We start from the raw sequence: 14,275 nt of genomic DNA on the forward strand, positions 1-14,275 counted from the left end.
AGATTGTATTTAATTGTTAAGAAGCTAGGTTTTCTTTAATTAAGTAGAGCACAGATGCAGGTTAATAAAAGCTGTTCACGTTGTGTATTTATGACTACTATTTTTAGAGATATCTTTGTCTTCAGTTTACGAAATGTTAAAACAATTATACAGAACCCAATTATATGGATAGTTTTCGACTGAATTTTCCTGACTGACCACTTTTATGAATTTGGTTAAATATTTTGCACCACTTCATACTTCATCTTAGAGATACTGGAGAGAACACTGCCTTAAAGGGACTCCGAGCTCTAAATAAAAACGAAATTAGTACTCACCTGTACTCACAAATTACGTGTTGCCACATATCTATGCGGCAACGCGTATTTTTGTACACGTTGCGGCCCGCAATAGCGTTAATTACAGTCGGGAATGCAGAAAAAGCTACGCGTGGCCAGTCCTGACGGGACTGTTGGCAAAAATGAAACTAGCTGGCAGCGGAGGACCAGAGGATTAGTGAGTGGCTGTGAGGGCACAGGACTGCTGCAGGGGGCTGGTAGAAGCCCCAGGTGAGTAAAACTCATTTTTTTCCTGGCTTAAGTGTCCCTTTAAGTTCTATTGGTTGTGCAAATCTGCGTGCAGAAAACGTGTGCAGATTCGCGATAGTGGAAACGGACCCTATCAGATATCTGGGAATGGCATTTTTAATTAATGGCAAAAACAGCATTCATTGTCCATTTGAGATATTACACTTTATTAGCAAGAAAAGCAAACAAAAAAATCAATGTACAACTTTAGACTCGTCAGTTTTAAAGGAAACAAAGATTTACAGACTTATAAATCTAATACTATAAGATGCATATTAAGGTAGTGAGTTTAACAGATCAACATCTTAATTCCACTACCAAAGCCAACAGAGTAGATCCAAGTAACCCTAGTGATATCTGAGTACATACCAACAGCTGCACATGTTGTAGTGGTAGCTGCACAAACTAAAGAGCTTCATATTAATAACTGCTCTCTTCATGCAAGATAAATGGACTATCCTAGTTTCAACAGACCTAAATACTTTAAGTCAGGGGTCTCAAACTCAATTCACCTGGGGGGCCGCAGAAGGCAAAGTCAGGATGAGGCTGGACCGCATAAGGAATTTCACAATCGTGGCACATCGCCGCCACTGCCCGCCCCTCTCACTCTTCCTTCACAGAGAGGGGCGGGGAGAGGCGGCGATCCGTGCGGCGATTGACGTCAGGAGGGGCAGAGCTGAAGCTGAAAGCTCTGCCCCTTCCAGGAAATGCAGGCGGATTGCCCCCCGGGCGATTTGGGGGCTCTGCAGCCCTTGTTTAGCGGCGGGGATGCGGCGGATTACTTGGGAGCACTGAAGCGAACTATAAGGAAGCTTTTGCCGGCGAGGGCCACAAAATATTGTATCGAGGGCCGCAAATGGCCCGCGGGCCGTGAGTTTGAGACCCCTGCTTTAAGTGAACCTATAGGCAGTAAAACATATCAGTATTTGGTTACAGGCACATGTGTTCTGCCATGTCTTTACTTGCAGTATGCAAATAGCAGCCTTTGTTGAGTTGCTATTTGTGTAGGCAACCAGATTATAATACCTGGAGCTTTCCGTTGGTTGACTTGCTTGAAGAATTAGGAAAGTGATGTGGCTAAGCATCCACAACCAAGCCCCTTTCCTTGAAAAACAATTAAGTCATGTCCATAGACAACAGTACCAACAGAGGATTGGTAAATCTTTGCTGAAAATATACACATTTGTTTGTATCAACTACAACTACATCAATACTGGCAATTAACTTTAAAGGACTTACGAGGTGAAAATAAACTTCTGAGAAAAACAATTATATCTATCCTACTTCTCCTAAAAATCACTTTTTTAGATATCCCACAGTTTTATTTTATATTTAAATCTAGTTTTTAAGTTTTTACTGTTTCATTGTCTCTGCTCAATGACACATTCATTGCAGTATGCCAGAGCTCAAATCTATGAATTATTTACCTTTTTTATCTCTTTCCTGCTCTTAAAAGCGATTTACTGACAGAAACATTTTTTTATGGCTGTAATTACTTATCACTGAGGGCTATGCTATAGTCTGACCCAGTCCGACCCGGTCCCGACCCAGACAGAAACCGTCACTTGCATACTTGATGTTTAACTTTTTCAGGCAGAGAAAGAAAAAAAGGAACACAGCATAGTTATTTGTATGCTAAGCACTGTACATTCACATGTCTATCTCATAATGTCACATGTCACCTCGTAAGTCCTTTAAGATGTAAAGTAGAACTCCAGACAAAAAATGAAAAACTTTCAGCAGATAATACACCTGTAAATACAAGAAAGTGCATGTAAGGGTTTGTAATTCTATAGCAAAATAGTATGGAAAGCTTTTATTTTTTGTTCCTGACTGTCTTATCTTAAAGCCTGAAGGAAGGGACTCATGCTGCTAGCTCACATGTTCAGTCGCTGAAAGAGCTGTGGGATGCATGAAAATGCAAATGAAGCAGAAGCGATCAGAAAGCTATGCTGGCATCATGAGTCACTTGCTTTACATTTTCCAATAAGATGGACGAAAAAACACAGGGACAAGCTGTCTGTAACTTTTCTTTTTGCTGATGCATTACAAAATCTAAAACGTGTATACTTTATTTTATACATAGTAATACTGTGTACTGAAAGTTTTTAGTTTTCCCAGAGTTAAGCTTTAAGTGGCTTGTTTATATTTATGCAAGCTAAGTGACTTATGTGTAGTCTACTTTGTTAGCCTGGCAACTAATCAAACTGACTCAACTCAAACTAAGTACTGCCACCTTTACAATTGCCACCCTTACAATTAGCCAGACTGGTAGTCCAAATAGTATAATAACAAAAAAAACTGAACTGGCTTTCACAAATCACTAAGTTGTAAATCTAATCCCCTTTAAATTAGAAATGTTTATGGAACAAGTTAATGCAGCAAAGCAAATTTCAAAGTAAAAATATCCCAACCCTATAAAGCTAAGGTAGGTAGTCCCTGAGAGGCACCTAACCTTCACATATGGCATGACCTTGAAAACCCCAGCTTTCAGCTACAAAGACAAAGCTCTCCATTCTCCCTTGCATAGCTGAAAGCAATGTGCTGAATCAATTAAGTCAAAAGACAGGAATAAAAGTCCTGGAGCAATGACTCTAGAGCTCAGAGACAGCATTTGTATCTTTAGTGTCCTGGACATTTCATGCAGTACCTGATTTTGACAGGTCAACTTAGCTTTAGAGCATTAACTTCATAACAGATTTACTTGAATATGAAACATCAACAGTTTTATCATTCACAGCAATAAAATTGAGTGCATAGTTTCATGTCCATGCGGTTTAGGATGACTTACATTTCTATCTTTACATACAATTAGTACACTTTAGAATTATTTATCAGGCTCTAAAAAATTAAATGCATTATATTTACAGAGTGCTTGAATTCAATAACCAACCCAAGACATAGCTGAAAAATTACATCCATTAGTTCAGTGTGAAATCCCCTTTGCAAAGAACAGCGGGACAATACACATTCTTCATTTATATATATGGAAGTTCATCATCGCTTAGATCTGAATCATCCTCCTCCACTTCTCCTTCTATAACAGATTTCTTTCCTCTGCAACAGGATACAATTAGTCCAATAATGAAAACCTATGATTGCAATGAAGAGGACATCTTGTGAGAAACAAGTAGTGGAAGAATGAAACCATTTCTATGCTTCAAGTATGAAATTATATTTTAGTATATAATACAGTAAAATCTCATTATAGTAAACTCTGATGTAGTAAACATTCAAGTATAGTATACTAACTATAATAATACAGATCATGTAAACCAAGGCAGCCAAATAACAGGACAGAATGTAATATATAGTAGCAAATATATCGGCGCCAAGGGACAATGGAACCGCCGCTGAGAAGAACAATGTCCAAAAGTTCAGAAGTCAGGCATACATCAAAGGTCAGCGCAGGTTTAGAAAGTCATTATATGTAGGGAATGGTAAATTCTTCACCACAATATATTAAATGCTCAGAGGTAGTTATCCGCCAATCATCAAAACTAGAAAAGGCTTACCAGCTCCCAACAACCCACATTATAAGGTTGTAAAATGGCTCAGGTCACAGATAACGTCCAGGGAACATCAGACGTCGTGAAGATCCAGTGGACATCCGTATGGAGGTAAAGTTTCAGGAATTTATATAGGAAAACAAAAACGGCAATATCTAAGCGCAACCCGTTTATTTAGATAAAATTTCTTTAAAAGGCAGTAGATATAAAAACGATAACTCACATACGGAGCCCATAAACAGGGAACCCCGGAAGATTAGCGCGCATGTAATGGTCAATCGTAGATCAATAGACAATGGTGCCGCCTGTTACCTTCCCTACCTTTTATATCTACTGCCTTTTAAAGAAATTTTATCTAAATAAACGGGTTACGCTTAGATATTGCCGTTTTTGTTTTCCTATATAAATTCCTGAAACTTTACCTCCATACGGATGTCCACTGGATCTTCACGACGTCTGATGTTCCCTGGACGTTATCTGTGACCTGAGCCATTTTACAACCTTATAATGTGGGTTGTTGGGAGCTGGTAAGCCTTTTCTAGTTTTGATGTTTGGCGGATAACTACCTCTGAGCATTTGATATATTGTGGTGAAGAATTTACCATTCCCTACATATAATGACTTTCTAAACCTGCGCTGACCTTTGATGTATAGTATACTAACCGTCAAGGCCCTGGCCAAGCACCATTATAAGTATATGCGAGTAACGTCTGGTATAGCAAACCTGGATACAATATAAGTTTGGTTATAGTAAACCTGTTTTATGGCTCTGGCGGTATTTTGCATCAGACTATGGTGGAAAATAGGTAGGCACACGCATAATACATCAGAGACCAATGAGCCGTGAGTGGGCAGTAGCCACTTGTAGCCTGCTCACTATCTGCATGCCACTCTGGGCATATGTGTATTACCTCAACAGCATAGACCGCTGCATGGGCTGAAGACTGCAAGCTGCATCTACTGTTGAGACCTGTACAAGTTGTTTCATGCAAATCTCTGCATATTGAGCACTGTGCATTTTTAACTAGCTTACACACAGCCTTCACTTGCTGAAGCATTGAAAAGAAAAAAAAGACTCCCAATTATTGACTGAATTAAGACACAGTACACTATGTGCCCTATGTGTCTACACTATAACAATTTCTGATATAGTAAACTACTTGGCCTGGCCCCTTGAAATTTACTATAAAAAAAACAAAACAAAAAAAAAAAAGATTCTACTGTATAATTTAATCCAAAATACACCAGAAAGCTGTAATACTTTTTAGCAACATTAAAGGACCACTACCGCGAATCATTTAATTTTTAATCACCTCACAGTAGATACATCAAGTATACAAAAGCCTTACTGTGTCATTTTTTTTTTATTTCTGACATGGCCCTTTAATTTACCATATATCATTGTAGCTTGTGTCTGTCAGCCCCTGAAGTTACGCTGACGGACTTTTGTAACTGTAAAGCCATAGCAGGGGGAGCCTTGTCAGGTGTTGAGAAAAAAAAAACCACAACGATAAAACGAAAGGGAGAGCCGGACTAAACCAAACTGCCCAAACTGTATAATAAACACTCGCGCTGCAAGTCTTCCCCATCATCACCCGAAGGACCCCCGCACAGGCATGCCGCAGGCACTGAGGGAGGCAGCTGTCAGCACAGACTCTGCTGCGCAATGAGCCGCTCTCCCTCTCCAGCCATTCACCGCGTGTCTGCCTGTCAGAAAAACAAGTGATGGGCTGTGTAATGAACCGCGTAATGAGCCGCTCTGGCTTCAGTCCCCTCGGCTCTGCCTCTCTCTGCCCCTCTTTTTTCAATGAATGAATGGAGGAGGGAGTGGCTAATTAGTCAAGTACATCATGAGCCGAGGCGACTGAAGCCAGAGCGGCTCATTACACGGCTCATTACACATCCATCACTGGTTTTTCTGACAGGCAGACAAAAGTCCGTCAGGGTTACTTCAGGGGCTGACGGACACAAGCTACAATAATATATGGCATATTAAAGGGCCATGTCAGAAATTAAAAAAAAAATGACACAGTAAGGCCTTTGTATACTTTATGTATCTACTGTGAGGTGATTAAAAATTAAATGATTTGCGGTAGTGGTTCTTTAATATTTACACAGATAATGTCCTGCTTTGGCTTAGTTCACAGCCATAAATGAGTACATATTGCCTGTAGCAACTGTGAGGATAGCAATACTAGCTAACAGGAAAATTTGTACAGTAAGTGATAACGTAAATCACACGTAGAAAGCCGGTCAATAAATTGTAAGAAGGCCAGCTGGTAATGGAGAGATAATGTGAATGGTGCACAGGTCTACAGATGCACAAACCTTGATATGTCTGCAAACATATGACATATCGTGAGTGAGAGGAGAGGTCAGACAAACCAACTGGGGGAAGTCTCTGCTGACCCCCCCCCCCCCCACTTGTGCCTGTCTAGGCCGTGGGGTGTAGCTATTCCCACCGAAGGAGTCCACAGTGTATGGGCCCTCAGTTAAACATAGGGCTGAGCATGATTGCACAGGGTGGCTGCAACTGAGCGTACGGGGTAGGGTTGTAGTATATCCATAAAATGTTTAGTTGCAGTAGTGAATACCACTCACACAAACTGACACATATGTAGGTAACATTAGTCAGCAAACGCATTGCAATGTCACAACTACAGCAGTCATAGAAGGCAGATAAGGTATAAATGGTAGGAATCAAAATAAAGGATGCATACTATATACATTGCAGGTGTAGTGGAGTTATACAGTCCAGGAGAAATAATAGAGTGCTTTGTCAGGAGAAATAATAGAGTGAAATAAAAAATAATAAACAGAAGACCCCCCCTCCCCCTCAACAGTCAAAGCTTCTCCCACAAATAACCCAAGCCAAAGATCTGATTTGGCCTTCTTACAATTTATAGACCAGCTGTCTACGAGTGATTGATGTTATCACTCACTGTACAAATAGGATAGGTCCTAAAAGACAGTGTGACATTTTATTACCTGTACAACCCTTTGTTTTTTTTGCATCTACAGAATAGGAAAACCAAAACCAGCATACATGATTCTACAATTCTATTGGGGAAAAGAATACCATTCTGATATCTCAGTTTAAATCCAAAATCCGTTACGTATTCTTAAATGGATTGTGAACCTTAAATGCCGGGACTTCATGAATGAGCGTGGTTGTCAGAGCAGTAGCACAAGCGGTTTCGGCTTATGCAGGCTTGTACGTGCTCATTCCTGGAGAGGTACGCAGCCCGGATCTTCAAAGCGACAATGCGGGTCCAGGAGCAGAAACAGAGGATCGGATGATGGCATGGGAAGCCTCTACAGGATGCAGAGGTTTCCCTCTTCGTAGGCAAGCATGTGGCTTTCAAAGTGAGGTTCACCTCAGGCACACTTTATGAATTGGTTTTCCTGTGCACTTTATGTATGCAATATCTCTTCAGAATTACATACAGGTTAAGTTGCACCATAAATGTGTTGCAAAGAAGGCGGCTGTCAAAAAAAATAAAAAAAGTTAATTTCATGCCACTAAGTCATTAAAAAGTGATTCAGTAGAGAATATTGTCATTATGCTTCAAAATTAAATGGATAAGCACAGAGACAGAAGGTAGAGGCGCTTATACTGGCTAAGACTCAGATAATAGTTGCTCCTGTTATAGCCTGATGAAGAGGGTGTATGCCCAGGAAACGTGTTGCATGTGTGGAGTTCCAATTAAAGAACTTTTCTGCTGATATTTGACAGTTTGAGTCTGCCTTGGGGAGGCAAGTTCACCACTACCTCCCTTTTTAATATGCTCTTAATTATTTTTATTCTAATATGGTCCCTCTGTTAAAACATGAATTAAATGTTAACTGTATCTGGTCAGCATAGAAGAGATGCAGCTTTACTCCTTGTAACATAAATTTTACTCTATGTAGTGCCTGGGGACTACTGTAGTGTGAATGTCTCTGTGCTTATCCATTGAATTTTGAAGCAGAATGACAGTCAACTATTCTCTACTGAACCACCGCTGTAGGGCTAATTTACAATAACACTTTTTAATGACTTAGTGGCATGAAATTCACTTTTTTTTTTTTGACAGCCACCTCCTTTGCAACACGTTTATTGTATAACTTAACCTGAAGAGAAATTACACACATCATTAAACATTTAGAACAACAAATGTCTTTTTACCTAACTGTTCCTTAACCACTTCCGCTCTTGGCCCTTAATACTTTAAACTTCCCCTAAACACGTGAAGATTTCTCAGACTTTGCATTAGTGGTAGTTTATCTGGCTATTGTTTTTTGGTCTCCCTAGCAAGAATTATTTTTAAGAGAGTGTCAAGAGTGTAAACTTTTAAACCTGTAATGTAAGGCTCTCTTGTTAAAGATCAACTATCAGCCATACTATGCCAGGGAAAAAACAAAAACATTTAAGTAAATAATTACTTGCTCTACTTGCATAACAGATGTATTGCACTGTCCACGTTTTGATTTCAGTGTATTTTATATAGTCAAATGAAAAGAATACTGTTCATAGCAGGGGCCATCTTGGGTCCCACAGACTTTGGCATCCGCCTCCCCCGTATCCCCCCTCACATCTCCTCTCCTCACTATTATAGAGCTTAGAGGGGAAGAATAAAGGCAGTGGGCGCAGACTCATCTGCTGAAGGTGGCGCTGGAGTTCCCGTCTATACACTCTGCCCTACCGCTGGCAATAGGGAGGGCAGAGTGTATAGACAGGAACTCCAGCACCTGGAACTATATGGAGGCGAGTCTGTGCTTGCTACTTTTATTCCTCCCTGCTTCGCTGTTTAATAGTGCGGAGAGGAGATGCAAGAGGGAGATGGGGGGTGAGGGGGATGCAGCAGGAGTGCGAAGAGGTAGGCAGACATGGCACACAACAGGAGGGGCAGCTACTGGCCCGCCTCCCTGCGCCCTACCAGCTGTGAGTGCGACTAAAACAGGCGGCCAATCAGAGCAGAACAGAGGTGAGGGACAGAGGCTTCAGCCAATCAGGCTTAATTAGCATGCATCACAACTTCTCTTCTGCGGCAGCGTACGACATGAGAGCCAGGGGGCATGGGGACTAATAATCTATTGGTAAAAAAAAAAGTGAAATGGATTTTAAACTTTTGTATTGCCTGGTTAACATCATTTTTACTTATTTAACAGCTTCTAATGGAGAATTGATTTTGAATTTTTACCTGACAGTTACTTTTTAATGCTGCCAGGATCGGCATTTGGTAGGGTTAATAACTCATCTGCTTACCTGTAACTCAGATGCTTGAAGCTCTTCCCCCCTCAGCAAAACCACGGAGGCTTTTTTTGTTTTTCTAAAGTGTTCTGAAGCTCTGTGGCCACCTGCATTGCGGCAATGCAGGCCAGAGAGCTTCAAGATACTTTGGCAAGTCAACAGGGGTTGTTGGTGGATGAGTTATTAACCCCAACACCCGCAGATTCTGGCAGCATTAAAGAGAATCTGTACTCTAAAATTCTTGCAATAAAAAGCATACCATTCTATTCATTATGTTCTCCTGGGCCCCTCTGTGCTGTTTCTGACACTCCCTGCTGCAATCCTGGCTTGTAATTGCCAGTTTTAGGCAGTGTTTCCAAACAAAAGACATGGCTGCTAACCAGAGTACGATAGGCTGAGAGGAGCTCAGTCTGTGACGCACACAGAGCCTTCAGGGGGCGTTGAGAGGGTGTGTATAGCTTCTATCCTATCACAAGTAGAGCAGCACATTCCTGCCTGAGTGCCTGAGCCCGAAAAAGCCATCAGAGGAAAGATGATAAGATTATATAACAGAGATAATACAGCCATTGTGCAACCAGGAAAGGCTGCAGTAAGACAGACCACATTACAACAGGTATAGGAACTTATAGGATAGAAGAAATAAAGGGTAGGTTCAGGGAGGTGTTTAAAAAAATAAAAATACTAATCCACTTACCAGGGGCTTCTTCCAGCCCGTGGCAGGCAGGACGTGCCCTGGACGCCGCTCTGGAGGCTCCCGGTCTTCTCCGGTGGCTCACCCGACCTGGCCAGGCCGGCTTCCAGGTCGGGCTCTTGTGCTCTCCAACGTGCGTCTCATGTGGTCATGCTGACGTCATCAGACGTCCTCCAGGCTGTACTGCGCAGGCGCAGTAGTTCTGCGCCTGCGCAGTACAGTCCATAGGACGTCCGATAATGTCAGTGCGGCCGCGTGAGACGCATGTTGGAGCGCAAGTAGAAGCCCGACCAGGAAGCCGGCCTGGCCAGGTCGGATGAGCCACCGGAGAAGACTGGAAGCCTCCGGACCGGCGTCGAGGGCACGTCCTGCCTGCCACGGGCTGGAGGAAGCCCCAGGTAAGTGGATTAGTATTTTTATTTTTTTAAACACCTCCCTGAACCTTCCCTTTAACACAGAGCCCTAAATTACAGATTCTGTCAAATGTATATTTATTTTTTTCACTCTTGTTCCTTTTGGTCTTATCATTTTTTTAATTTTTATAAGCCACAAAAAATATGAGTATAAAGGAAACCACTTTCTTTTTTTGTAAAATGCTTTGTTACTTTTCCAGATTATAAATTTCAAACATTTATTATTTTTAGGTAGGGCATGCATTAAATGTTCTACTATCAAAGACAGCATTCTCCCCAGAACCATTTAGCCAGGTGCTCCACCGGCCAATTTATCTTGTTGTCATTTCCCAGCGGTTTGTTATTTGGAAAGCTGGCATCTTGAGAATACCCAGGATTGGCTGGGTGAAGTATGTAGGTGGGACTATCTTGTCCTTTTTACTACAGGAGTGCTCCTTCACATAGAGTTCAAACCGTGTCAGCATATTCTGCCAGCTATCTGCCAGGATCAAGTATGTGTTGCCAGTGAACCCCAAAAGGGACACGCTGCACAAAGTAAATCCAAGGGGGAACACGTGAATTTGTGCAGACACCTCAAGGTGTGTACAACACAAAACTTGCAGGACCATCAAAAAGGTAAAACACACTTTGCATCTTTCACTGACCTTTTATAAAAGCATGTACCAGAGCAAACTCAATTTGACAGATCTTTATATGAGTTAAATAACTTACAGAAAGATGCCTTTGTGGGAGCTTAAAGAATCCTGGTTGGCAAAAAATGTGTTGCCACATACAACCTTGTTTGAAAAGCTGTTGGAACACTGTAAAGAAATGGACTGTTCCTTTTTACAACTTCTCAATTCTGGTAGAACTGCACTTTCCACCTCTATAAGAATAATGCAAGAGGTGCTGGATGTCTTAGCATCAAAAAAAGGTTAGCATACAGGTAGTCCCCGACTTACGAACAACCCGCCGATACGAACGGCATGCATTCTGTGTTTCCATGGGAACAAGCCAAACATTTTTTTTCAAATTGGACTTTTTAAGAAAATCGATTTTGAAAAATGGCTTTTAAACTTCTATAAGCAGGTACAGAGGGCAGAAGTGACAGAGGCGGATACTGGAGGCACACGGGGGCACAGAAAAGTTACAGGGGACAGAGATGGCACAGTGTTCCGACTCAACAACAGATTCAGGTTAAGAACGAGCCTACAGTCCCTATCTCGTTCGTTAACCGGGGACTACCTATACTGAAAAATATCCACACTGAAGTTTTTCCCAGTATTATGAAACCACAGACATATCAGTTGTAAAATAATTATTTACATTAAATATATGTTTGCCAGGCCAATAAAGAGGTCAGAATTGGTTTTGAATCAACTTACAATTTGCTTGATAGCAAAGCGAAGACTATAACATACTCAGTGAGACTAAGGACACTCTGGACTTGAAATTGAGGCAATTTTGTTTGCAACAAAATTGTCCATCATGTAGTTGATTCCTGTGAGATATTTTCAAAGCATTCATAATTATCTGGCAGAAGAATGGTCAGATCTCCGCATTGTTAATACACAGTGACACACTTAGAGACATTTGTGAAGCACCTAAATGAAATATTCCCTGACATACCAATTATTTTCAATTATTTCCGCTTTTCAAACGTCATCAGTGCAGAAACTCACAATTTAAGTGCGTTTGCTGAAATTCTTTTTGATCATTACTCCAAAAATAGTACATTTGTAAAGAAAATCTCTTGCTGAACTCCTTGGAGGGCCCAGATGCTGGGGACTTGATTTCACTTTGACAGAAAACTTCTATATACGTAAGTTGGCTTTGAAGAACAGTTCTTTATTTTTATTCATATGTTGTCCCATATTGTACTTGTTTTTCATTGTTTTCAATGTTCTCTGAGACAGCAACCATACTTGTAACTCTTGGTTTATATCGTAACATTTGTTGTTTTAAAAACGTTTGTTTGGGCTGCTGGATCCTGAGAATTGGATACCTTATATACTCATGTATAAGCCTAATTTGTTTGCACGAAAAATGTGCTGAACAGTTAACTCCTCAGCTTACATGCGAGTCAGTGGAGCAGGTTTTGTTAATGGCAGAGGAGAGTAAGGATCGTGCACTAGTGAGCCTGCTCTCACCAGCTGGCTCCTAGCAATGTCCCTGCCCCTTTCCCCTGCAGCATGGCGTGCAGAGTGCGCTGCTCAAGAGTATCGGTGTCCCCTGGCTTGTGGAGCGGAGCATACAAGCAACGTGTCAATTGTCAGTGCAATGATCAGAGATTCTACCTGTGTGGCAATTGCTGTCTCTTATCTGACACCTTCTAGTGGCATCTTGAGACACATCTGTATCATCCGTGGGGCACATCTGGCTATGAGGATGGGGGCTGACTTGTACTGGGGGCACATCCGGCTACTGTGGAGGGGGTTTATATGCGACTCAATCACTTTTTCATGGTTTTTGAGGGAAAAGTGGGTATCTCGACTTATAAGCGTGTTGGCTTATATGCGAGTATATACAGTACTTCTTAAATGTAATAAAAATATTCTAGCACAAGTGTTAAACCTTAAAATGGATGTTGTATTGAGCACTGGAAAATAATAAGTAATAAAAATAGTGCACATTTAATTTTCCCCACCATCAAATGAAAGTATTAATCAGACTTCATTATAGATCACAGATGTGTCTATAGATCTTTCATGAAGAAATAGGCAGTAGTGGGATTTGCAGGGAAGTGGCTTGGAAAGTGCACTGAAGAAACAGAACTGGTGTACACTAGCTAAATCAACAATGCACTATAATTGCATTACTGATCAGGGTGTAAACCGGGTCTGGTTTAATACATTTATTTCATAGGTACAATTATCTTTTAAGCAACCGTCAGTACTTACCCCAATGAATACCCAGTTTCCAAAGTAATAAATGGTACTGAAGAACCAAAACTTGTGCAGAAAAAGGTATGTTCGAGTAATTGTACACTGATCTGTAAGAGAAATAATATAAAACTTTGTTGTCAATCCAGATCTCTGGTGCAAGTTTTGTACATTACAGACACCTTAAATTGCTGTACTTGTGACATGATGCAACGTGTGACATGAGATAAACATGTACTGTATGTGCAGTGCAAAACAAATAAATAACCAGGCTGTTTTACATGTTATATTGTGCTGTCTGAAAGAGTTAATTTTTAGACATGCAAGTGACAGCTTCTGTCTTGTTGGTACCTTGTCGGGAATATAGAAAACCTCACTGATAAGCATTAAAGCCATTAATATTTTCCTGGCAGAATACAACTTCTAAAGGGAATGGGAGAGATAGAAAAGGTCAATAGTTCATGTATTTTCACTCTGGGACACTTAATAGACTGCCATTGAGTAAAGACAATAAAACATTCAACCTACTTTGTAAATGGTTACATTTAAAATAAAACCATGGTATATATAAAAAAGTCATTTTAAGGGGTAGGAGTATAAATACAATTGTTTAACTCATCAATTTATTTTAACCACGGGTCCACTTTAAGGTACAATACTAACAAAAGCAGTAGATTTAAAAAGACTCAATTTTTTTTTTTAAATGTACACTTGCAGATAGGGCTATCTTGAATACTCACAGGACAATACCCTGCTACAAAGTACTTTTGTAAATATGTTCTCTTTCTCATTCTATAAAACTAAGAAAGTTTTCAATAGAGCAGACCTTCCAAATTAAAAGGATACACTAATATGACTACAATAAGTAAAAAAAAAAAAAAAAACGAACGAACGCTGGATATAGATGAATAGGACACAGAGTGAGGATAGTCATATTTGCTTATTGTATGAGATGGTTAGTTTCACAGCTGTGTATTTGCTCATATTTTCATCATCTTTTAT

General features: G+C 40.6%; 1 protein-coding gene across 1 annotated transcript in view; it reads right to left on the minus strand.

The window, feature by feature from the left end:
- Nucleotides 1-709: 709 nt before the first annotated feature.
- The window catches only part of LMBRD1 (LMBR1 domain containing 1), a 289,978-nt gene continuing 276,412 nt past the window's right edge, over nt 710-14,275 (minus strand). Inside the window, exons 15-16 of the mRNA XM_068281447.1 lie at nt 13,292-13,383; nt 710-3,658 (exon numbers count right to left, since the gene is read on the minus strand). Coding sequence (XP_068137548.1) covers nt 3,545-3,658; nt 13,292-13,383 — 206 coding nt within the window. The 3' untranslated portion in view covers nt 710-3,544. The remainder of the gene's footprint in view (nt 3,659-13,291; nt 13,384-14,275) is intronic.

The sequence above is a fragment of the Hyperolius riggenbachi genome, chromosome 4, assembly GCF_040937935.1.
Source record: "Hyperolius riggenbachi isolate aHypRig1 chromosome 4, aHypRig1.pri, whole genome shotgun sequence".
In the NCBI taxonomy this organism is placed as follows: Eukaryota; Metazoa; Chordata; class Amphibia; order Anura; family Hyperoliidae; genus Hyperolius; species Hyperolius riggenbachi.